This window comes from Periophthalmus magnuspinnatus, chromosome 14 (assembly GCF_009829125.3).
Source record: "Periophthalmus magnuspinnatus isolate fPerMag1 chromosome 14, fPerMag1.2.pri, whole genome shotgun sequence".
NCBI classification, from domain to species: Eukaryota; Metazoa; Chordata; class Actinopteri; order Gobiiformes; family Gobiidae; genus Periophthalmus; species Periophthalmus magnuspinnatus.
In genome coordinates, this window is record NC_047139.1 from 30,683,756 (window position 1) to 30,709,609 (window position 25,854).

The 25,854-nt window shown below is 39.2% G+C and overlaps 1 protein-coding gene across 1 annotated transcript in view; it reads left to right on the plus strand.

Annotated features, from left to right (window-relative positions):
- The window catches only part of dchs1b (dachsous cadherin-related 1b), a 110,106-nt gene that overhangs the window by 3,449 nt on the left and 80,803 nt on the right, over positions 1-25,854 (plus strand). Inside the window, exons 2-5 of the mRNA XM_033978076.2 lie at positions 15,721-16,569; positions 16,857-17,054; positions 17,672-18,028; positions 18,883-19,299. Of these exons, the coding sequence (XP_033833967.1) occupies positions 15,739-16,569; positions 16,857-17,054; positions 17,672-18,028; positions 18,883-19,299 (1,803 nt within the window). The 5' untranslated portion in view covers positions 15,721-15,738. The remainder of the gene's footprint in view (positions 1-15,720; positions 16,570-16,856; positions 17,055-17,671; positions 18,029-18,882; positions 19,300-25,854) is intronic.

A 25,854-nucleotide genomic window follows, 5' to 3' on the forward strand; every position in this document is an offset into this window, starting at 1 on the left:
AATGTGACCATTTTACCATTTACCATTTAGTTTGTGGATTCAAGTGCAGCACAAATTAAAACCAAACAGTCTGCAAAAAGCCAGATGAATACAGCAGAGAGGGCATCTGGTGTGAAAAATATGAAAAAAATATCACTGCCTGCTGTAGATCTATGTGTTAAATTAAATACTTGTAGCAGTCATTGGTTGTTCTAGTAAAAGGTCTGTAGTAGTTTTCTTCTGGTTTAAACATGGAACATTCCACTATATACACATCTCTGCTTCTCTACATATTTACTAATATACATTGCAACTTAAACTATTAAAAGTCTAAAAAGAAAGTACTTGAGTAAAAGTAACCGGCACCGCTGCTGCTGTAAAGCCAGTCTGTATCCTTATCACAGTGAATTCAGAATGGCTCGTGTTCCCACAGTTTTAAATGGGTAGCAGATGACAACAAAAACTAAAGCTACTGAAACATAAATACAACTGTTTTCCTCCTGTGTGACTCCACAAGTAGCAAGTGGAAATATTTACTTTCTGTCCACATTTCTGATTCCTGGGGTCTTGTGTTGGTGTTATTTACCTCTTGGACCACCATCCTCGATTGAACCCAAACTCAGTATCGAATGGCGTTTCCATCACTGTGCAACTTCTGACCAGCAGCCTTGATTTCCTAAAAATCCACCTTTTCAACCATTCACTAAAATGCCAAATGTATTATTAGCTTTAGTGTAATAAAAACCACGAAACGAGATTCTCCATTGATAAAGAAACTACCACTGAAGATCGCTTTGCGTTTCATTAACTGTGTGCTTGGGGGGATCTTGTGGCAATGGCTGCTACAATCTTGTCTGCCATGCTGCTGATAATAATCGTGAAATTTAATTACAGTTTGTACAATGTGAGTGGGTGCGAGCATGGGGGAACCTTGAATTGTGAACATGGCTATAAATATGCAGTATCTATATTACTATAACATTTGAAATATGAGGTACAAGTTCATATGAGTAGGTCTATAAAAATAATTACTCATGACTGCCATAAATTGCATATATACTCCTTAAAAAGAGCTATAATCTAAGGTATGTATCCCCGTTAGAGGAATACCCCACCTCCCCAACGCAATGAAATGTCCAGTATGAAAAGCGATTTATCCACGGCTCTGGAAAAGATATTAGGACTAAACGTAGTGGCCCAATCAAAGGAAATGACTGCTCTCTCGTGTCAGAGCCTGAATGATGGAGCGCCCGGGGTTTAGAGACTTCTCTGTTTGTACTGGGGCCCACTGATGATGTCAGAGGATCGGTCTTTATCCACACTCTTTTGTCCAGTTTAATTTGACTTCTCATGGCTGGGTCAGCTAAGGAGGAGGAGACCAGACCATGCCAAAAGACGGGGGAAGACTATGATAACTTTAGCAGCAGTAGTGTCAATAGCACTAGCTCTAGTAGTAATGACAATCTAGATTTATATGTTGAAGTAATACAATCTAATACGTTGTTGTAGTGACAGTAATTGGAAGTGCTAAACCAGTTTTGTTGATGGAGGTAATGAGCAAAAGGCATAATTACAGATCAGATCTTTGGAGAGGCTCGGCGTAATAATGCATGTTTTTCAAAGCAATAAAACAGTTGATTCCAGCTCCCACAGATGAATACCACTGTTGTGTCCTTGGGCAAGACACTTAACCTCCCTCACCCCCAGTGTATGCGTACACTGGTGTGTGAATGTGTGTATGTGTGAACGGGTTAGTAGTTGACCTTGATGCAGTGCTTTGAGTGCCTTGAAAGGTAGAAAAGCGCAATATAAATATGATCAATTAAACACTTTTAATTCAGTAAATGCAAGAAGTTTAATGCCATACTATAGAACATTCTAGGTAAAGCAATATACATATCTACGAAGAATAGCAGGCATCCCTTTACCAAAAATATGCGCCTTTGAAGTAATACAATAGTAGAAGTGTAGTAGTAGTATTAATAGTGTACATTCTACTGGTATATCCCCATTTATTTTGTAATTTATTGTAATAATAATCCAAATAATCCAAAGTATTTACATATATACAGTATTTTTGTGTCTGAGTAGTAGTACCAGTAGCAGCAGTACAGATTCTGTTCAATATCTTCCACTTCTAGGTCCAAAACATTACATTTCCCCATTATCATTTCCTACTTAATGTAACTAAAGTTGATCCAGTCAGCACCATGCCCAGACCAGGGCTTATGCTGGCTCTTTGCTTTAATGGACACAAGGACTGGAAAACGCTTGTTATATTCCTGGATGGCAGTTTCCTCTAAATCTCTCTGTTGTCTCCTCTTTCCTCTCATGCATACAGAGCTGGACTTTAGACTAGCGCCATACTCACTGCCAACACTATGGTCAGATCATTTGAAGCATATTTGGGTTTGTCGCTGCAGATGAAAAGACGGAGTGTGTCTGCTCTGGGTTGCGTGTGTGGCCCTAGGATATGTCTTTGTAGTGGGCACTGTGGCATATTTGATTTTTAGCTTTCGTCTTTTATCAATGATCTTAGAGTTAGTCAGATGTCAAATGACTGGAAAAGCTTCTTGTAATGTTCTCAGCGCCTGGTAAACGGGCGGATTATAACGTTAGTGTTTTTCTAGAGCACCAGCCAGAGACCTTGTGGTTGAGAGGAAAGGAAAAGTGAAAAAGAGTTGGCAATACGTTTTTAAAAGTTTGATTTTGTAAGAATGGCAACATCTATAACAGTTTATTTTTGCTGTCAATGGTCAATGAAACGTTGAATATCAATGTTTGGCTTGGAGCTGTACATTTTTCTCAATCTGTAACTTCATTTAAAGGCTGACCACGCTTCTTTCCTGTTCATTTTCACTTTTGCAATTAACCACCTAGTGTGTAACCTCCTATTATAGGCTTGGGTCTAAAAGTTTAGCCAAGGTAAAGTGCATTTACAATTTGAATAGTAGATGTTTTCTGAATATATCTGTGTTACGGCCAAAGAACAAAGATAGAAACAAAGAAAGGTGGTAGACACAACTTTAAAGGTCTGAGCTTTCTGCTGGAGCGTTTATCCAATAATTGACAATACATATGTGCAAATTGTGCTAAAGTGCTTAAGTTGTGACGATGGGCTGATGGCGTGACCAGGTGGAGTCGGGCCAGGGGAGCAGTGACAGGGCGGGGGAGCTGGATCCCTTTTATAGATGGGTGGATGCGCTGGGCCCTAGTGCACCCGGGTCACCTCGAAAGTTTAGAATGGCGCAACGTGACAATTTACAAAATTCTAGCTATTGAAAACTACTTACTACTATTAATCTTATATTCTAAACACCAGCACGTCTTCTACTAATGTACTTTTCGATTACCATTGCAGGCAGACAGTACTTGATAAATGATCTCATCTGGTCCAGTTGAATAAATGTATACATTTCACATCACCATAACACAGATAAGAATGTCTCTGTGTGGACCTAATGCATAATAGATGTGCTGCCAATCAAATCTACACATCTGAAGCTCGACTAGACTTATACAGGGAAACCTAACAGGAAAGAGGAAGAGAAAGAGAAGCAGAGGTCCTGTCTGTGTAGTGTCTCATGTGTTTTTAATGAGGTAAGTGAGATGATCTGAGCCAGAGTGACTTCAAACACCACAGCGAGCACAGAGATGGATGTAGGGCACAGACGACTCAGGTACAGAGACGTGTTCAGAGAGTTGAGGGACTTTGTAACAGGTGTGGCTGCAGGAGAAAGGGAGGAGGAGGAGGAGGGGAGGGAGTGAGAGAGAGTTAAGGGACTCTGTAACAGGTGTGGCTGCAGGAGAGAGAGGAGGAGAGGAGGGAGTGAGAAAGTTTTCAGATTTTGGATGACTTTCTTGGCGTGATTGTGTGTGTCTCATTGGGGACACGATCGCTGCATCTGACGCCTAAATGTCAAATCAGATATTGACAGCCTCATAGCATAACTGTGTACGTCATTTTTTGGCTAAATTGATTTTTCTGTCTCATTCTTCTCTCCAGACCCTGCTGCAACTGTAGGTGTCTTTCGCTTCATCCTTGGCAAATCAGAACGCCCAAGTCATCGGTTTCTTTTTGTATTTTCCATAAAGCCTTAAATAGTGATGTTGGTAATTTTGCTTGTTGGTAACAGTAATGCACACCAATGTCTTTAAAAAGTTGTTGTATTTTTCATGTTTTTTATGTTGGTATTTCTGCATTGATCCATTTGTTTTTTGTGCATAGCAAAGGTTATTCTTTTTGGGCTGGGTTCTGATGACTACAGAGATGTCAGCATGTATTCAGTGAGGGATATAGTGTCATACTAATTCTTGCCACAAAATGGTTGGTTTATATTAAGAACATGTGATGAGTTATTTTTTGCAGTTATGTGAAATACGCCTCTGTGTCTCAATGAATTAAGCACTTATTTCTGAACTACTGTCAAGGAGGTGCCAGTTAAAATCTAAACACTGTGTTTTTACCATTACCCTTAGATTAATGATTTCTCTATGAAGTCATTACTCTGTCTTTCGTTAGGCTCATTATTAACCAATGTGTATCAGGGCATGTTCTATTCTCCAAAGCAAATTAACCACAGACAGGCGGACTTAATTCTGGGCTTACCACAAGAAACACAATGGCGAAACATAATACTGAGACATTCCCAGGCCGAGCAGCTGTTGGCGCGACACTAACCAGGGAGTTGATGGAGAATTTAATAACTCCAAAAATCCTTTCATTTCACTTTTCCAAATATAGAGCCAGTGATGAGTCAGACAGTTTCCCTGATCTGTCAAGAACAATTGTGATGTGAATAAAGAGTGCAACGATACTGTTTTCAGTTGTTTTCTTACACTGGAGGATTTTCTCTTAAAATGGGATTGCACTCTGTCAACAAAACGTTTCAATCATTTTAAGCACGATATTTCAAATAAAAATAACTTCTCCAGTATTATAACTGTTGATGCTGTTAACTTTTCCCATCATAGCAATAGTAAAGCTACCTTTTGGCTTTCATTTTATATGGATTGAATGGACGTTCACTATTTAAGAAGTTGGATAGAGCATACTGGACAGTGTCAGAATTGTTACTGGTGTTTTATATTATATATTATATTATATATTAAGATTATTATTATATATTAAGAACTCATACACTCTAAACTCACATTCTTTTCAAATAGGGCGCATAGTTTCCCTTCTGTGGCTATGTTTTGGCTGTCTCATGACTGTTTTGACTGTGACCTCTTCGTTGGCAGTTTGTCTTCTTGATTGCTCTGGTTTCTTTGTGCAAATTGAATCAGTGTAAGTTGTTAGCATATTCCTCTCCACGCATACATACATCCATGCTCTTATTACTTTATCTTTTGGACACAATCTTTACCTTTAAAATTAGGAACAGTTCTTGTCAAGTTGTCCCAGGCCTTTTGAATAAATGGCTGTAATCATCTGATAACCCTCAAGTTGTCAAAATGATACATGCTGCATATTTTATCATGGACTATGTAAAAAACATGCACAACATTCAAAACTGATAAACCACTTCCTGGTCTTTAATTGGTTCCAGTTTCAGCTCTGGGTGCGCTGGTGTACCATTGATCCAGCCTATTGTTTTGTTGTCTCTTCGTACAAAGGCCATTTATCTCAGTTTCAGCAGTGACTTGATGGAGTTTGACAGCGTGGATGGTCAGGTTCTTGCCCTGGTGAATTCAATGTGTTCGGATGGTGTGAAGAGATGAATGATCTTTGGGGGTAGCTGTGCACTTAAACAGCTTGGATCTTGGCTTTGTAAAGTGTGTGTTCTACAGAGGTTTAGATAGAGAAACGTTTTTTTTATCAAAGTCACTTATTTCCATTAAAAGCTTGTTTTAGCGATTATGACTTTAAAGAAGAGATATTGTGCTTGTGTCTGCTATAAAGTTATAATCTATGGCACCCGTGGCTCATTATGTTATAATTTGCACATTTTAAATTGCAATATTCATCTAAAATTACCTAATAAAAGAAACAAGTCCGCTGACTTCTACATTAGAGAACTGCGGTGCCCAATGGGAGCTGATGTTGCCGTAAACGTCACAACAAGGCACCGTGAGTTGTTGGCCCCTCCTGTAGACAGCTGCACATCACACTTGCAAGTAGCAAATTCTTTTTCATTTGTACCAAAATGACTACACAATGCTGCTAAATCAGTGCATACCATAGATTAAGAAAATAAAAGTGAAGAATGAAGAAAATCTAGAGCAGTAGGCGTAAATCGGTGGCGGTAAAATCAGGGGTTGATCGGCAATATGGCATCAACTTTGAGAGTATAAATGAGAAGAGGAAACAATTGTAAGTTAAAAGCTCTGAAAAGTGGATTTTGCATAGTAGGTCTGCTTTAAGGAAAACTGTATGCTATTAGCTTAGTGGTATAACAGTGTAATTGCACAAAAGACCTTTAGGACGTGAATGTTCTCAAATAATAATCTAGTATCTAGTAAGTATTGCGATTGCTATTACATTGTGAAGCTCTGAATCACAGTATTAAATGTGTTTTATACCTCACTTTACATTTGACCAAGTTATTGAATTACATTTTTGGAAATTATGTTTTTCAGCTCCAAACTGACCAGGTAAGAATCACTAAAATGTCCTGTTTCTCCCTTGACGCACTTTTTTCTTATGCCAGTGCTCCTCTTAGTCAAAGAAACCCAGTCAACTCTCCCCCGTTGTAAACTGAGCCGCTCTCAATTTTGCTTCTCTCTTCCCAAAGTTTTCGTAACTCAATTCACTGTGTCTTCTTCATCTCGGCTTGACGTCTTCCTCTGTCTGTCTCCTTTGTTTCGGGCAGTCTGAAATCTGGGGCGCATTACCGTCTGGGACCTGCTGGTGTGCTGTAGGTGTGTTGGACTGTTTTTCAGTTTATTCTTTTGTAGAGTGAAAAAATAAACAACAATATGAGTCATCGCACCGCCTTTGAATTGTCACGCTTTAAGTGCCTCAAAGTTACAGCTGTTTTCCCCCTGCCAGCATCTCTGTGGAGCCATGGAGGAATGCAAGAAGAGTAACATTTGTGCCACACACAAAAACATGTAATTGTAACCTGAACTCAGATCAGCCATGGAATAAATCCAACTACTAAACGTTAATGTTCCACAGTATAGCATTAAACTGATCTATCTTGCATTTCTTCAATTACAAATGTGTTTATTGCCAAAAAATCTCAAACATGTATTCTTACTGTTTCGATGATCTTCCTACTTATCTTCCCTGATGAGTGATATATTTAATGCAACAGTACAGAACCTTCCAGACAAAGCAAAACCATCTCCATAGAAAAGCAGGTGCAAAAAGGTTACACAGTGCATCTTTAAACAGCAGTTGTTTGCACAGTATAATTGCAAATGATAACATTTGTCCTTTTATCACCAGTTTTTCAAGCATTTTTGTAAAGATTCGATTCCTGCACAACAGATGATTTTCAGTGCCTTTTTAATGATCTGGTGATAAATGCTTAGGGTGAGCTTTCATTTGGATTATTCAATTATCAAATTCAGATAATTTGACAATGCAATGGGACCTAATGGCAGATCGGCCTGTTTTGTGTTGCTATGAATAGTGTAACATGCAGAGAAGTGACTGCCAAGATAGGATTGAAACAAAGACAGTTTTATGAAAAAATGAAAGACCTAAAAACCACTGACCCAGAAATATGAATAAAATGTAAAACTAGGGCTTTACTTTTATGATTTTAAATAAAAGACGATTTTACAAGAACTCAGCACTTAACCTTATTTTCATTGCACCATTTCCCATCCAAATTAGAGCACACAGCCAAAACCACTGGAAAATGTCACCCAGGATTCCTTGCAAACGCTTACTTTTATATGAGAATGGAGAAAATCCTTTCAAAACAGACCAAACTTTAAGGTAAGTGATGTGGACCGATGTTTTTGCATTGGCATCTGAACTTTCCTTGACGATGTGGCCCTCCAGACACTGTGCAGACTCTGAAGTCACTGATATCCACTTTTATAGGAAACAGCTCGTAAAACTCCAGAATAAACTTTAATAGACCAAAGCTTTTACATACTTGATATTTTATGATATTTTATGATATGAACAATAGCTAATAAGAATTAACAATGCAAACATGGTGGTTGTGAGAAGATACAGGATTTTAACTTTGCCCTAAAAACAAGCACTCTACTGTGCTGGAAATGTGACAGACAGGCCGCAACTCTAAATAACACTTTGTTCTTATGCAAGATCAGAGCTTTTAATCATGCTGTAGTTGTTTTCCTTCAACACTTATTTACCTAAAGTTGTTTTTGGAGTGATTAGTGTATATTTGAGCAATTTTTAATCGCTTATTTCCAAGATTCCATATTGCCGATCAGTTAACTGCTAAAATAAAGAATAGGTCTTTGGACAGCATGGGGGACTCAGATAATGACTGATTACCTACTTGGAAAAAGACTGTGGATTTGATTTTGATACTTAAAGCGTTTTTGTCTTGTGTTATGTTGGATGTTAAGAAGGAAGAGTAGATTAAAATTGGACATATGCATTAAAATAATCAATGTTTGTCCTGTATTTTAAACTACACTCCCCCACCAGAAACAGACAACTGAATGATGTACCATCAAAGTGACCCTTATGTGCACTCCCATATCAAAACAGCCAAATGAATAATAAATATTGTAAACGTCACTAGAGCTTTACTTGGTTGCTATGTCACTCTGACTGTATCCCATCATGCCTTGCTATCGTCATGGAGTCTCCAGAGTAACAAAGAAACAGTGCCGACTTCATCATAATTAATTCAAGCTTTACTCACTCTGAGTTGACCACTGGAGGTTAGGGTTCGGTTTCAGGGATGTGAGTTATGTCTGGAGATGTCCCTTGGGTGAAGTAATATTATTTGAACAACTCAGTGGTGAACTCTTAAGTGCAAAGTGGTATTAATATTGATTACACTTCAGAGGCCATACATGTATATTTCAGTGGCTAACCTCTTAGGACATCTGGTCGTCTATGATGCTTGGAGCTGCTAAATGGAGTTCAATGCAGTAGCCATGGGTAACTAATACTGAGAGGCTTTTAGTATTGTAATTTCTTCTATAAATAGTTTTAGTGCAGTATTTTTCTTGGCTATAGAAAAGTACCTCCAAATATTTTTAAGTGATTATCTGCATATACTTGAGTACATTTTTGGACAACTTGTCAAGAATAGTATTTCATGTTCTTTTTTATTTTGTATAAATTGTCTGCAACAGTTTTTTGAATGGCCACTATAAGTTTAGACTGGCTTGAGTAATATTTTGAACTTACAATACTCTTGAGCCCCGTTTATTCCCTTTTTTTCATTAAGTCGACTACGCTCACGAATACAACCCTCTAGGAAAGAGGAAGCAAGGAAACAAGTGTGGAATTGCTGTCACATATACACCTCGATAACCCACCTCACAGCACGCTCCAAGAGCCTGGGACAGCTGGGGTCGCCTGGTGGGAGAGAGAAAGGTGACGCAGAGCTAGACAAAGGGTCAAAGTTGTCCCCCCTCCAAAAACACATACACCACTCTACAACATGTAAGCCGAGAGTCTCAGCTTTCACATGTAAAGATCTTTATTTTTTTTACTCTACCAAAAACTGCCGGCTCCAACCACAACTCACCCAAGCCTCAAGTATTTGGTGTCACTCCAGCAGCCACTGTGTAATTGCAGACTGGCAAGGGGTGTCGTAAAAATGTTTTTCTTTCTATAGGGCAAGTGGAGGAGATATTTGCAGTGGAGGTTTTCAAATTGGTGTTACTTAATAATGGTATCATAAATTGTGATTTTTGTTCTTGTTGCATTTTTGTGTTGAGTTTCCTGACTGTAAAAAGGCCAAACAATGTGATTTTTATGAGGATGTTTTTACAGCTTTTTTCTGTAACTTGACGGCTGAAAAGTTGGGAAAACAAAACTACCGGTAGTACAGTGTGGGCCATTAAGAAAGATATTTGCTTTTCCGCTTAGGTTCATTGTAAAAGTTTGGTAGTTTATTGATGGATGACGTAGCTCTGCATAGTTTTACACTCTACAAATATCACCTGCAAGATGCATTTCAACACAGAGGTAAAACTATACTATGTTTTCAAATTGCTTACATATTGGTCAAAGTAAAAAAAAATAAGTAAAAAATGTTTGAGTCATAATAAAAGTGTATTTTTGGAAAAAATGGAAATTAAATGCTTATGAAAATGTCTTTTTCCAAGTATATAGTTGTAAAAGGTTTGACAATGCCATGGAAAATATGCATTCTTACCGTCAGTGGAGTCACTTCTCCAAAGTTCTGACCTTTAAATTGGCCAGAATCCCTTGCTTGTCTCCATGGAGATAGACGACTTTGATGCCATACTGTGGAACATTCTAGAAAAAGCAGTTACATCTCCATGGAGACAATCAATTGGCAGCCCCTTTCCCACAAAAGTTACTCTGTGTACTTTAAGCACAGACTATTTTGCAGTTTTGTCTTTCACTAATGTGTCTTTCTTGGTCTTCTGTCAGTCAGATGCCCTGCCAGTGTTCTCCTTGACACAGCAGCACTTAGAGGTCTGCATGTGTGTCTACTGGCTGATCTGTGAATGCAGTGCCAGACCTCTTAACCACTGAAGACTAAAGCTGAAATGCACTGGTCCTCTGCGCTCTGTCCTGGAAAAGAACAGGAAACCTATGGAGACGGGGCAGGCTGCAGTGGCCATTTTGGCTGGAGCTGCGTGACTCTTTTGGTCCATTTTGGCCTGGGTACGGCTGGTGTGGTGTGCCTAGCACTGTCTGCTAAAACCATTAGAGGGAAGAGGGAGGGGCAGAAACAGGATGGGTAGGAAACACTGGTGGAATGTAACAAAGTAAAAGTACTTGGGTCCTTTATGTACAGCACTGAAATGTGTAAATCCTAAACTCTACTTCAAACAAAATGCTTTTACTATGTAGTTCTTTAGTTTTTTTTTTTAGCTGATTAATCGGTCGATATTTGTTTGTTTAGTTGACTTATTTTATCAGGAAACTTACTCCACAGTATATCTTGCCCAAGTACACATTGAAAGTATGAAATATTGTTAGCAAGACATCCAGTTAGTGGTCACTTTGCATGAGGTAAAGCTTTCTCTAGGCTCTACACACACACACTTAGACAACATTACTTCAAATAGTCCCATCCTATAGAAAACAGTAGGTTTGCTATTATATGGTTAAAGCTCTTAGAGCAGAAGCGTGTGTCTTTGAGGCTTTGAGGTTGTGTGCAGTGGAGGAGATTATGGGGGTGCCATGCCAGATATAATGTGGGTGAGACACACTGGAGCCCAGACTGGTGTGGGTCTGTGTGGTCGCAGAATGATGATGTCACAGCTTGTACACACACATGTTGTGCAGGTGTGCACAATACCATGTTAAAGTTATTTAGTCATTTAGAGGAGAGGGTACATCGTAGCTAAAGGTTGCAAAAATCATATATGGGAGATTATTGTGTACAATCCTTTGATTAGTAAAGGAATTTAAATGATGCACATGATATTTGTTTTGTTGTGTTGTGAATATGATTTGTCTAATATATAATAATATGAAGCCTTATTATTAGAAGTTGGTGGATGATATAACGGATATTATGAATTAAAGAGCCTGTATTACACTATTTTCTGATCTATATTACAATGTTGTTTCCTCATCACAAACATACCTGGAGACGTGCTTTGTTTCATTCACACATGTTTAACACACAAACCCTGCATATTTAGGCTGAGTTCTTCTCTCATACTGAAAACACCTTGTGATGTCATGTGCTCCACTGTGTTTTTAAACTCCATCTTGCCTCTTAAAGGCAAAGAGGCAATTAAAATGCTATCTGCATTTTGTTAAATCTAAATTGTGAGCTGCTGCATTGTCTTGCCTGAGATTACCAGACTATTTCAGTGTATTAGGAGAAGTATTTACACCCCAGCCCTGTTTTCATCAGGATCAGCTCTCACTCTACTCCACACCAGCCCATTGTTTCAAGTCGTGTGCATAACGGCACAAGTGAAGAATGGATGACGTCATGGCAGACTGTTCATTGGCAGAGACAGATGGCAGCCGTGCGATGCATTCATCAATACAACCATTCTCTCCCACTCAAAGCTACAGACATTACACACATTCTGGGCAGAGTCCTGTTCGTTTTATATTATAATCAAATCACTCGCACATCCATAAAACAGAGCTCATCGATGACAACGTGTAGATATCGCCAGGAGCATTAATCAGTCAACTGTACAAACCCAACTGGTCCAAAAAAGCTTGGATATCCCTCACTGATTCTTAATATTATAATGATAATAAAAAATATGTTATTTGACTGACACAATTGAAAATTGAAATTTAATTAAAATTGAATGAGATTTAGATTTTAAGGTTCAGTAAGTAACTTCTCTGATACAGGGTCTGTTGCCTGGTTTTCTTCAAGGAAATGTTATTGCTTTGCCTGGAATTTTTCACATTAAACATATTTATCTTGCATTTAGTCAGTTTTATTCCAAAAAAAATGCCTTCTTACTGTGAGAGGGCTGCCTCTCAACAGATCCGATCTGTAACTTGGTGATGGTAAATGGTAAATAGTCACATTTTTACATAGTGCTTTTCCACCTTCAAGACACTTAAAGCACTTTACACCATCACCCATTCACACACACATCCATACACCAGTGTACACAGACAGGTGACTCTAGACCAGAAACGTTACATACTGCGCCTATAAGATGAGCTATAAGCCAGAATTTTGGAGTTGAATTATTTTATTTTACACTGATTACCTTTGGAATTACCTTGGGAATTGGGAATTTTGTGGGAATACGTTTTGGATTTTCTGACAAAAATCTCCCTTTATTATTTTGCTTTGCTCTATTGTTCTCTATATTTTTGGCCTGCTCTTTAACTCATCAAGTGCAATCTCTGTAGACCCAAACAGACTTTCCCCTCACGTCACCATGAAGTCTTCTTTCTTTCCAACATCAAATATATTCACTCACCTCCTCCCAGTCTGTTCTTCTACCCCCGAGTCAGACAGCGCCACAAACACAAATAGTACAAACAATACAGGGTGTGTTTCCAGACTTGTCCAATCTCTCCTCTGTTTCCTTCTTTGCTTTAGTGTAGGAGTGCAACTGTCCCGTCTAGACCAGATGTGGAGGTCAGCGCACCCCTTTACCCTCTCCAGCAGCAGGACCTGGAGCAGTGTCCCTCAGTGTCCCATAGGAGCAGTAGACTTTATTAATCTTTCCTCCTCTCAAGACTCATAAACTACTGCAGGAGGCTAGGGTCAGTAGTATGAGAAATGGATACGGAAATACAGAAATGTACTATATTTACCTTTGTGGGTTACATAGCGGCTAATAAGTCTACAGGGAGTAACGGGCAACATGTAAAGCTAGCAAAACAAAGGCATTGTTTCAGTAGTTGTAACACTTGTGTTAGCTAATGGTCATTTAGTAATTTTAGCTGTATTTAGCTGTCCTGTGTATAGGTGCCATTTTGAGTACTTTTCTCCATTCTAAAAATAGAATACTGTTTGAATAGTTAATTACTATGGCAATGGTGCAAATTTATCACGGTAAATGGTTACATTTTTATATGGCACTTTTCCACCTTCTAGGCACTCAAAGCACTTTACATCAAGGAACCACTCACCCATTCACACACACATTCATACACCAGTGTATACAGACACTGGGGACAAGGTGAGTTAAGTGTCTTGCCCATGGACACAACAACAGCATTCATTTGTGGAAGCTTGAGTTGCTCTGCCAACCTGTAGGTCAGTGGATCTGATCACTCTACTGATGATGTTTTTATGTCGAGCGGGATTCAAACCGCCAACCTTCAAATCAGTGGACAAAGCGATTACTAGTTGACATAGACTAGCTAACTGTAAAACTACACATTGAGTACTGTTTTGATGTGTGTTCAGCAAATTTGGATTTTATCAAACTAAACAAACTTACTTCAGATATTGGATAAGGAAATTGGTAATGGTTTTATTTTGATTTCGAGGAACTGTGAGTGCTGGAAAGAACTAGGGCTAAAAACTTTGGATTGAATTGGATTATGCTTGGACCAAGTAAAGTATTTCCAATGTACTGTTACTGCACGGACTATGTACTCAAGCAATATTGCAGAACATCATTAGATTCAATAGACGAGATCTCTCTCCCACTGTTCGCACTATTTGCAACTTGCCAATGACGTCAATTCTACCCAAATTCAACTAAATGTGCTTGTACCAATATATGTCAGCAGTGCAGCTAAATATCCAGCCTCTCCAGCTCTCTTCTACCTCTTGCTCTGTTTCACGGCATTCCTAAAGTTTACTGTGCACATAATATAGTCACTGGGGGAGTGATTGTCTGAACTGAGTATAAGCAATGACCAACACCCTCCATCTATCCTCAACCTGCCTCGTATCTCTGCTACTGGCCCACTGCCTGCAATGCACATGTGAAGCGCTGATACCGAGCCATGGATATCAGCTATTAGACTTTCACATTCCATAAAGTTGAGGTATTGATGTTATTATCGACAATGAAGTTTGTTGAAAATATGCTTCTTTCAGTTAGTAAATTGTGATAAATGAGTTTGAATGGTCCGCCATATTGTGGGATGTTATGCAGAATTATGTGCCCAATTAATCTTCCATTATAAATACCCAAGCGATATGCATAAACAGTTGTTCTCATTTTGAGTGTATTATAAATATTTGCGCACCCAATCAAGAAGCAACGTGAGAGCATATTGCATATCGTGAGAGTTTTGCAGGGCCACTGACTTTCTAGCATATTGATGTGAATAATTTTCATTTTTACCGTATAGTAGTTGAACTTGGGTCAGATTCCATTTGCAAATAATTACTGCTGTTTGTTTGAACGTGCTAAAAGTTCCAGATGTTGCTGTTGTGCTAAAAAGTGGATTTTAAAATCTGTTCAATTCAACATGACAAGTTGTTAACAACATGACATTGGCCCAAATAAAAAAGTACTTTTGGACAGTTGATTCACAGACAGCAGTTTGTAATTAAGTACAAGTGATAACACTGATTTAGCATTAGCATGGGGGTGTTAGCATGGGGGTAGTAGTATTATTTCATTTCAAGCATGATTTAGGTTTTTGGGAACATAGGTTCTGAACTTGCGGTCTTAAATGACAACCATTCCCATAAAACGTATTCTGCAGCAGTTATAGGCCTATTTTCCCATGCATTCCTCATGTGGATATAAGTGTGTAATAATTTATTCTATAGTGGAAATAAAAGCCCTAAATCTCGATTCAAGTTTCTGTCATGTTAATTGTTTTTCTTTGGAGTTCAGTGTGACTTTCCCCATTAAATGTGTTCTCACCTGGTGGATAGAACATATTTTTTGTTACATGTTTATGGATGTGTCTTTAGAGTCTTTTAAATCGTGTCTGGATGGTGGACAGATCTGGGCCATTTCATGCTCTTAAAAGTTTGAGCAGCTTAGGAGTTCTTTCCAAAATATAACTTTTTATGAGCACAAAGTTGAAACTTTAAATGTAACGTATCTGTAATGTGTAGTCTAACCCTGCACTCCCTAAATGATGCTGTGAAGGAAATTGTTTTAGTTTAGTTTAACAGCAGATATTTCATTTTTTTATGTTCATTGTAAGACTCATTATTACAAATCTGTAGAACAAACAGAATCTTGATTTATCTAACTTATTTCTTTCTTCTCTTTGTGTGTCTCTTGCAGGTGTAACAGGACCCAGCCATGCAGATAACAAGTGCAGGGTCAAGGCTGCGGTGGTGGGTCAATCGGCCCCCTGTGAGCCCAGGACTCTGGAGGTGGAGGAACACAGTAGTTTATCTCTATGTCGTACTTGTCCTTGTCCAGAGCACAGCAGTCTTCGGGGCATTGGAGTTACAGCTTGATGAAGAGCAGCCAGCGGGGACAATAGTGGGTGACATAAGTGCCGGGTTACCTCCTGGAGAAACAGCCATTCTTTACTTCATTTCAGATCACGAGGGGACAGGTGTAGGCAGCGACCTTTACATTGACGAAACTACAGGCATTATCACCACGGCCAAGAGTCTCGATAGAGAAAAAAGAGACCACTATAGCTTCATCGCTGTAACTATGACCGGAACGACTATTGAAGTTTCAATTACTGTCAATGATATCAACGACCATGCACCAGTGTTTCCCAAAAAGAAAGCAGCTCTTAAAATACCCGAGCATACGCAAGTCGGGACAAGGTTCCACCTAGAGCCTGCTTTGGATGCGGACAAGGACCAATTGACAACGCAAGGGTACACCATCAGAGAAGGCAATGTGGGCCAAGCCTTTAGACTGGACACTAAGAGAAGTGCTAACAAGGTGCTGAACTTGGATCTAGTGGTCAATGGGCCACTCGACAGGGAGAAGCGGTCGACATACACGCTGGTTTTGGAGGCGTACGATGGAGGGTCGCCCAAAAGAATGGGATCTATGACTTTGGAAGTGACAATAACAGATATCAACGATCACGCACCAGTTTTTAACCAAAGTCGGTACCATGCGATCATCTCAGAAAGTCTTCAACAAGGAAGCAGCATCCTACAAGTTAGTATTGGAGTTTAAATGTATGTATAGGGATTGGATATTATAAACAAAAATATATACCTCAGTATACATAAGAGATAGTGGCAAAAGAGGTGAAAGTGAAAGCAAATGAGTGGTAAAATTGACCACAAAAGTGCAAAAATATCTCTGTAGTTTTGTTTATTTTTAATGAGCTCTTCCTACAGCGCTTAATTATGACAGTATATGTTAATTTAGCATATCTCAATTATTTATATATATTGTATTCAAGTTTTGAATTAGTGTAATGATTTGTTTTGTATCTGTAGGTATTTGCCACAGATGAGGATGAAGGAGACAATGGCATGGTTCTATATGAAATAAACCGTCGTCAGAGTGACCCAGACAGATACTTTGTGATGGATATGAAGTCTGGAGTCATTGCACTGAACAGACCCCTGGATTATGAGCTCAAGAGAGTACATGAGCTCGTGGTGCAGGCGCGGGACAATGCCAGCCAACCAGAGGTATTATCTAAAAGCATTAAAGTGCTAATATATAACAGTGTGGTACTTTGACGAGGTCCTAAGGAGTTACATTTTAATGCAGTAGCTAATAAAATCCTGGTTTACACTTGATTTTGTGATTAATTAATCCTTGTTTTCATTTAGGTTGTGTTCACACTTGCACACACCTCATCAAAACTGAAACTAAATCCAAAACTTAACCTTTGCTTTTTCCTGCTGTATACGGTAGTCCTGCTATTTATTTCTCAGTCTTGGTTTAACACAGTATTGGTTTAATACTGGTTTAAATTGGTCGATTCTTAAACTGTTTTACACACACAAACCCGAACTAGAACAGGATCAAACCATATCTATATCAGGATTCACACTGGGCTCAAACCAGGCTCAAACCAGGACCAAACCAGGACCAAACCAGGACCAAACCAGGACCAAACCAGGACCAAACCAGGACCAAACCAGGACCAAACCAGGACCAAACCAGGACCAAACCAGGACCAAACCAGGACCAAACCAGGACAAATATGAACATACCCTTATTTTAATCCTGGTTTACAGGTGGTTTATTTTAAATGTAATCCTTACATTTTTCTATTGCTAAAGTATATTTTGTTCCACAGGTGACCAATGCATTTGTGACCATCCATGTCCGTGACTACAATGACAACCAGCCCACCATGACCATCATCTTCCTGAGTGAGGACGGCTCTCCCCGGATCTCGGAGGGGGCCCAGCCTGGACAGTACGTGGCCCGCATCTCTGTCACTGACCCGGACTACGGAGAGTACGCTAACGTCAACGTGTCCCTGGAGGGCGGAGACGGGAAGTTCGCTCTGACAACTAAAGACAGCATCATCTACCTGATTTATGTGGATGAGATGTTGGACAGAGAGGAGCGAGACTCGTATGACCTGAGGGTGATGGCAACTGACTCTGGGACTCCTCCTCTCAGAGCAGAGTCCTCATTCACTATACAGGTGAAAGAAGGGGTATGGGTAATTTGGGTTTAGAGGACATAGAGCGTAGCATAGTTAGGTTAGCATAGCAGGTGGTGTACCCCCTGAAAGTTACATAGTGAACATTTAAGATTTAAAGTAATCCAGATTGAAGGTCCTATATTACACAAAATTGACTCTTGTGAGATTTAAACCATGTCATAATGTTGTTAACCCCTCAAAAACATACATGGAGTTGTGTTTTATTTCATTCACACATGTTTGAATAATCCTGCATTATTACTGTCAACATCCCCAAAGCTCAAAATGCTCTGTTCCACCTTGTGATGTCATGCAGTAGTAGTTTTCAAGTTAATAGCAACCTTTTACATTTAGTTGGGCAGTTCCAGGGCTGAAATCATCCAGATGATTCTAGTGAAGATGAATGGATTTTAAAAACACAGTGGAGCACTTCCTGGATAACCACGTGACATCACAAGGTTGATCAGAGTGTTTTCTGTTCAGAAAATTCAGCCTAAATATGCAGGGTTTGTGTGTTAAACATGTGTGAATTAAACAAAACACAACTCCAAGTCTGTGATGAGGAAACAACATTATAACATAGATCAAAATAGTGTAATATGGGACCTTTAATTAACATCATGATTTAGCTCTACAACATGGAATCTGGCACTGCTACTTTTATTTACTTTACTGATCTATTCTCTATTCTGTTTTTGGTTCAGTTGTAAGCACTCTGTTGCCTATGACCATTCATAAGCTGATTTCAAAGTGCTATCTGTATAGAAGGCTGCTAATGTTAGATTTTTACAAAACATTGCAAGAAAGTACTTTTTACCTTTATACTTACTTTTTTTTTCTCTTTATCCTTCCAGGTAATGGACGTCAATGACAATCCTCCTCTATTCGACCAGCAGTCCTACAAACAAACCATCCCAGAAGTGGTCTACCCCGGCTCTTTTGTTCTCCAAGTCACGGCTCGAGACAAAGACCAAGGACCGAATGGGGACGTCCGATACAGCCTCCTCAAAGGCAAGAACTCCCACTCTGATTGGTTCTCCATCGATCCGGTTACAGGGATCATAACCACAGCAACAGTACTGGATTTTGAGTCAGAACCAGCCCCGAGTATCACCGTAGTGGCGACAGACAGTGGCAGGCCTTCTCTGTCCTCTACGGCTAAAGTGGACGTTGTACTTCAGGATGTAAACGACAACACACCTGTTTTCTCCAGTAACTTCTACAATGCCTCCATAAAAGAGAACACCGCAGCTGGGACCTGCTTTTTAGAGGTAGGAATAACTTTGAACTATTTTATCTTGAATCCCTCTCGACACTGAAGCTGCCATTTTGAATCCTCACGGTGCTCAATCTTGCAGCAATTTGGCCACAGTATTACACAGTTGTCCTATTTCTTAAGCCAAAACTAGTGTCTCCGCTGTCTCTTCTCTTTTGTCATCTCACCCTTATGTTCTCTCCTTGCTGATTGCGTTCTGGGAAAATAACTGATTTATACATGATTGTGAATGAAAGTTAAGCCTGACATAAGAGTTCTTTCCAAATTATACAGTATAAATTGGAAAGAACTGTATTGTATAATGCAGACCATCCAGCCACAATATTTTCACCATAGATACACAGAATCCACACACAGGTTATCAGGCCTCTTTAGTGTTATTGTGTCTGCAAAGTTGGCATTAGAAGTGAAGATTTAAGGATGTTAACAAGTTTGACTAGTTGTGATGGGTAGATGAACTAGGTGGTGTTGTGCAGTGGTCAATTTCTATGAAGTGTTGATCAAGGCTGGAATAGTAGTGAGCTGGTGATGCATATTGGGAATAATGTCTGGTCCATGTACTCTGATTTGATTGTGGCTCAAATTTGGACTTCAAATTTAAAGACACACTTCATTGGTGAGGGAGGAAATTGGTCATAGTAGTAACACAAAGAAAGTAGAAACACAAATATGTGGTCAAATATGACTAATATTCAAAACAAAACAAAAAAACTGGACTACTAGTCATGAAAGAATTATGTGTATGTACAAAATATCAAAATGTACCAGTATACAGATTAAATTGTCCAAAAAGGCTGCTTGAAATCCAGATACATATTGCTACTGAAGGTTGTCTGTATTATATGTGTCATTTGTTAATATAGCATAGCGCGTCTCATTTTCACAGTTTTGGAGTTCGATATAAGGAAAAAAATGTTCCCCTGAATTCCTTAACCTTCTGAACAGATATTTACTTTGTCCTCTGTCTCACCTCTGGAGGTTGCCACGGTAACCCAGAGTAGTGAATATCTAAGCACTATCTCTTGGCTTTTACTTTCATCTCAAATCCAGCTACTCTCCTCTATAAAGGGGCGCTCCGCTGAGAAACGAGAAATCATGACAGCGTGTTTATCTTCCAGATCTGAACTGACCATCATGACCTTTTAGACAAAATATTTTTACAGGGCAGATGAGGAGACTACTTTTAAATCCGTGAATTTTCTGCTAGGTTGATTCTTAGTCATAGCGTGTGTGGACGTGGCTACTGAAGTGGAAACACAATTTGAAGTTGTTTCCTCTAACTTTTTATGGGTTTAAAATGATCTTGAATGAGTGTTTGGCTTGGCCTCTGGGAAGTAATAATGAGTTAAGGAAAGTTAGACAAGGATAATATATGACGTGATGTAAGATGCAAATTGGAAGAGCGCGGTTAGCGGCCAAAGCGGGTACTTTTGAACTACATCTAGTCCAACAGGGTAACTTTTTATTTGTAGTTTTTAATATGGAGTACTTTAACTTCTACTTAAAATTGCACTATGCAACTTTTCTGGTGGGGGATCTGTGACCTGCTTGTTGCCATGGAGATGTTACTGCTTTGCCTAAGATGTTCCACTGTATTGCATTATGTATCTTGTATTTATTCAATTTCATGTGTTTGTGTTGCTCAACTTTGATGTGGAGTGGTGTCATATCTCCATAGATCTGGCAGGTTTTTGATTTTACTTACTTTTTTTTTTTTGTCTAATAATCTTTTAAAATGTCCATATATTTGACAATTACTGGGTCTTGTTACATCTAGTTGTAGAGCTTTTTTGCTGTAACTGCAAGTTTACAGATTTGTAAACTTTCCCATTCCACATTACACAGCCTGTCTGTCAGTGAGTTATCGACCCTATAATTTGCTTGTAATCAGCCTGCTAACTTGAATTATTATATCCAAAAGGCCTTATAAATAAACCCTCTGGACCTTGATTCCAATCATTGCAACACATGTAATCAACACTTTTTTTCCTAATCCTAGCCCACAGTTATTTTGCATTGAGCAGTTTGCCTCACACTAAACAACAGGGGTGGCTTTCCATTGTGGCAGAGCCAGTGAATAGGGCTGATTTGCTCACTATGGCACGTTGTACAGCTCTCTACCCATCGACAGAGCCAAGACTTCGGGCAAAAGTCCCCCCAACTGGGTCGTGATTTGCAGGATAATGGGAGTTAGCTGTTGCAACTTCTTTCACTTAGTGCCACAGAAAAAGCAGCCTCAAACGCATTCACTATAATGTTTTCCATGTTCTTCTATTAGATTTTCCCAGTTTGCTTAGTCAAGTTTATTAAGCATTTAGAAATTTACACAAAAGAGATTGTGGGTCAATGGCACCAATGAGACAAGCGCACGTTTTTACATGATGTGTTTTTGGCTCCTATGTTCTGGAAATTAAAATTTGTCACATGAAAAACTTTGTTGAGATAAAGGCAAAAGCGTTCCCAGAATTGTGCTAATATTTACATCAGATCACAATCAGTCTTTTGGCCTTGAATCGGATCAAGTCTGGACAATGTGGCAGAAATTTGGGAACTTCTAAATATGGAATGAATTAGCCCATGAACTTGTGGTGGAAATTACCAGCAGATACTTTTATACAAGTGGTATTGCTATGAAGTAATAATAATAATAATAATAACAATAATAATAATAATAATAAGTGATTGTAGAAGTTAAGGTTAAAGTTACAGTAGTGCTGTTCAGGAAGCACCATTGTCATCAGCACAAAATGCCCATTTCTACTAAAACCTCTTTGGTGAGTTAACTGCTTTTACTTGCATGTGCTTTTAGTTATGTACTTCTAATTATACTTTTAATGTAACAATACATGAGTGAGTACATAAATATATGATATAGATTTTTCCCCTTCTACCTTCTAGTAAACTATACACAGTTCTTCCAGGTTTCAGAAGATTATTGCACATTCAAAAGAGTGGGTTCGTTATCAGTGTTGTCATTACAGTCATCTGTAACGTGCTGTTTATTTAATGGCCACACAAAGGAGCTATTTATTTCCTCTTCCTCCACTTCCTCCGAGTATTTCTCAGGCCAGAGGGTTACGTTGCCGTGGTGCATTGTGCGTAGACTTCCATTCAGGTTTATATCCTGAGTATCCAGAGGTCATGAGAAAGTCGGGATTCTTGCACCGTGTGAGTGTAGCTACACTGGTCACACTGCGTTGCTATGGTGCAAATTTTTATCCTGTTACTTAAAAATTATACTGGTAAAAATGTACCACCTTTACCAATACAACCAATACTGTGATTATAAAATTTATAGCATTTGTACACACTTAGATTATGTTGTATTTTTAACAGATGTAAAAGTATTAGTAGTATTTTGAATCTAAAGTATTGGTTCAAAATGTTGTAATGTATAGACCACTATAACTCAGGTATGTTCCTGTTTCATATCATCTGCACTTGAACCTCTCTTCCCCTCTGTGTGGGGGTTTTTGCCTCCTGCAGTTTTCTGCCAAATCTAATGACACGCTCCGGTCCAGCATGACCTGACCACGAGGAAGCAACTGTTCATCCCCGAATAACTGTCACACTCACGATTTCTGGGAATGATCAGAGAAGATGTGGAAGCCTATGTTTTGACTTGATAAAAAAAAAAAAAACTACTGCTACATTTGGAAAGTACATTCCATTGTATGTTTTTTTTTTTTTTATTATCAAAATCAGTAGTGAGTAGTGTTTTCCTATTATCAGCACTAACTGGACAAGCACATTAGCTACAGTCGAGCTTCTTTCAGCTGAGGCTTGTTGCTAAAAGTAAAGCCCGACTTTCCACAGGTGGATTTTGAAAAAACAGTTTGTAATGTTATTGTAATTCTTCGTCTGTGGGGTTGGACCAGGGCTCCCTGCAGCTCTTACAGAATGTCTAGAACATTGCAGGTCGTCTGAGACACAAACTAAGAGACAAGACACATCAGGCCTGTGCTGTGCAGCGGCGCTGGCTTCTGTTTCATCAAGTGCAATTCAAAATGTTCTTGATTGTGTTTAAATGTCTCTATGGGTCCTCTTTATCTGAGGGAGTTACTGCAGCTCTATACTCCACCCAGAGCCCTGAGGTCAGAGGTCAGCTGACCAGCTCCTGCTGCTGTGCCCAAAGCCAGACTCAAGACCAGAGGTGACAGAGCCTTTTATGGGGCAGCACCCAGACTATGGAACAGTGCCCTCTGCCTGTCAGATCCTCTCAGTCTTTAACACAGTTTAAGACTAGACTGAAAACCCACCTCTTCTCCCTGGCATTTAATACTGGATAGATATGTATCGTGTTTGAAAACAAATCTGTATATTTGTTTTTGTTGACGTTTATGGGAAGCCCTTTGGTCTGCTGAAGTACACTTGAATTGAACTGAACACTATGGCTTTGTCATACCAGAATTGTTATGTTTTTATTTCTAATTCCCCTTTTTATTTCAAATTCATCTTACTTAGAATTTTAGTCGTATGGTAAGTCACAGATATTGCTTATTTTCTTTGAGGAATGTGCATAAAATGGCCAGCTTCTCCCTGTCTCAACCTATGCACATCAACAACATAATGTTTTGATGCATGCAGACAAGAACCAGTGCCTGGATGTCCAACATCTGTGTTCCTGTTTGCGGTGGTGAAAGAGCCAAGAACTCACTTTGAGCAGGTGATGCTTCTCCCCTGTGATGCTGGCCATGTGGTTTCCTGGTCAGGCCTGTTACGCTGCATTCAATCATTCAGACAGACGCACAGATGTGGGCTGAGCTGCAGATGTGCAGAGATATGGAGGTGCGCGCCATCCAAAATCAAAGGGAACCAGGATGAAAAATGCAAGTTTAAAATTGAGGACTGTCAGGAAGTAAAGCAGAGAATGGGTTTGTGTTTTTATAGATTAACTACTTTAGAAAACAGTGGATTGGCAGTGACTGATATGGGATTCATATGTTGGGTTTTGAAAGACTATTTTCACTATGCTATACACAGTTATTACTCACCTTTACAGATGTTTTTGGGACACCTGTGTTATGAGGCCATTAAGAGGAAATCCTCACCTACTGGCAGTAACTCAAGATCAACAGGAGCCTGTTAGATACGGGTATATATGACTTTTATTACATTTTAAATGGATGATTACTAACCCTCAAGCTAGGAAACTGATAGGAAATCTGTAATTGGACATGCAAATTTGGTGTGAAGACAGAAAATAAAACTTGGAGAAACTCTTTTTGTGTAGTTGACCCTTCTGAACTTTCTGTTATATTGCTTAAATAAACATGCTGCTGTCTGTCAGAGCAATCAGGATCTCTGTGCAAAATTTAAAGAGCCAAAATCTGGAGTGTGTAAAGCTCCATAAGGAAAAACTAATCAGATTTGAGACATGTGGACACTGAGACTAATCACATTTATTAAACCCACAGGGCATATATACAGTACTTCTGCAATAACCAGAGGCAACCCATAGACACTGCAGCCGGACTATAACTTCAATTTGATAGTTTTACAGACAGATTAGGAAATCTCACTATAATATTGCTGACTAATAACAACAGCAACAATAATAATAATAGTCTTATATTGCACTTTTTCAGAAGCTCAGAGTCATTTTATAAACCTACCTCCGCTGTGGCACCTGATATTCCCAGCAGTCTCTCATCCAAACACTGACCAGGCCCAACTTGCTTAGCTTCTGAGATCAGATGAGGTCAAGCAGTGACAAGGTGATATGGCCACTATTACAAGGTCCAATATCTCAATTCATTGTTTTTTGCTGAGGAAGGAAACTAGACCACAGTCCTTTGGTCCATTTTTGTGTGGTCATGAAGAAATGACAGATATTGAACACTTTGAGTGTGATGATAATGATGCACTAAACTGTAGTGCATCATTGTCATTTAGTGACTAAAGCCTTGTCAGTACTATTGTTAGAGTGTGGTATCAGATTCTTTATGAGAAGGTATAGTGTGGCATACAGTAAGGTATTGTATGTAGATTGTGGACCATTGCATTTATTGCCTTTGTCTCTGCTCCTCTTCAGTCGCAGTTGCACTCTGACCCCAGCTGTCCAAACTTTGTCTTGTATGTTTTAATTAATCTGTCACTATGCTAAATGTGCCATAAGATCACAAAGAGGAAGGCTGCTGCTTGTCAACACAGCAGCCAGGTTGTGTGTAACAGGTGATCAGCGTTGACAAATGATTGTGCGTAGATGCTGGACAGATCTTGAAATTTGGCGAATGGTTTCATGATGTTAACAGGTGTGGTGTTAGGAGACACACTTCCTCTCTGCTCTAGCTGCTGGGGTCTTTTCAATCTTTGTATGTCCGTCAGCTGCCAGTGTTAGCTCGACTGGACGTGTGTGAAGCCTGATCAGCATGGGGTGTCTGGTATGCCAAATATTCCCATAACATCCATCAACACTTGTGCAGCACTCGTCACCTGTTAGCTACTGCCGGATCAGTTACCGCCAGCCAAATCCCGCCTGATTTTACAGTCATGTCCTAAAGCCTTATAATATTTCCCTTGGTGATTGAGGTAAATTAACCATACACAT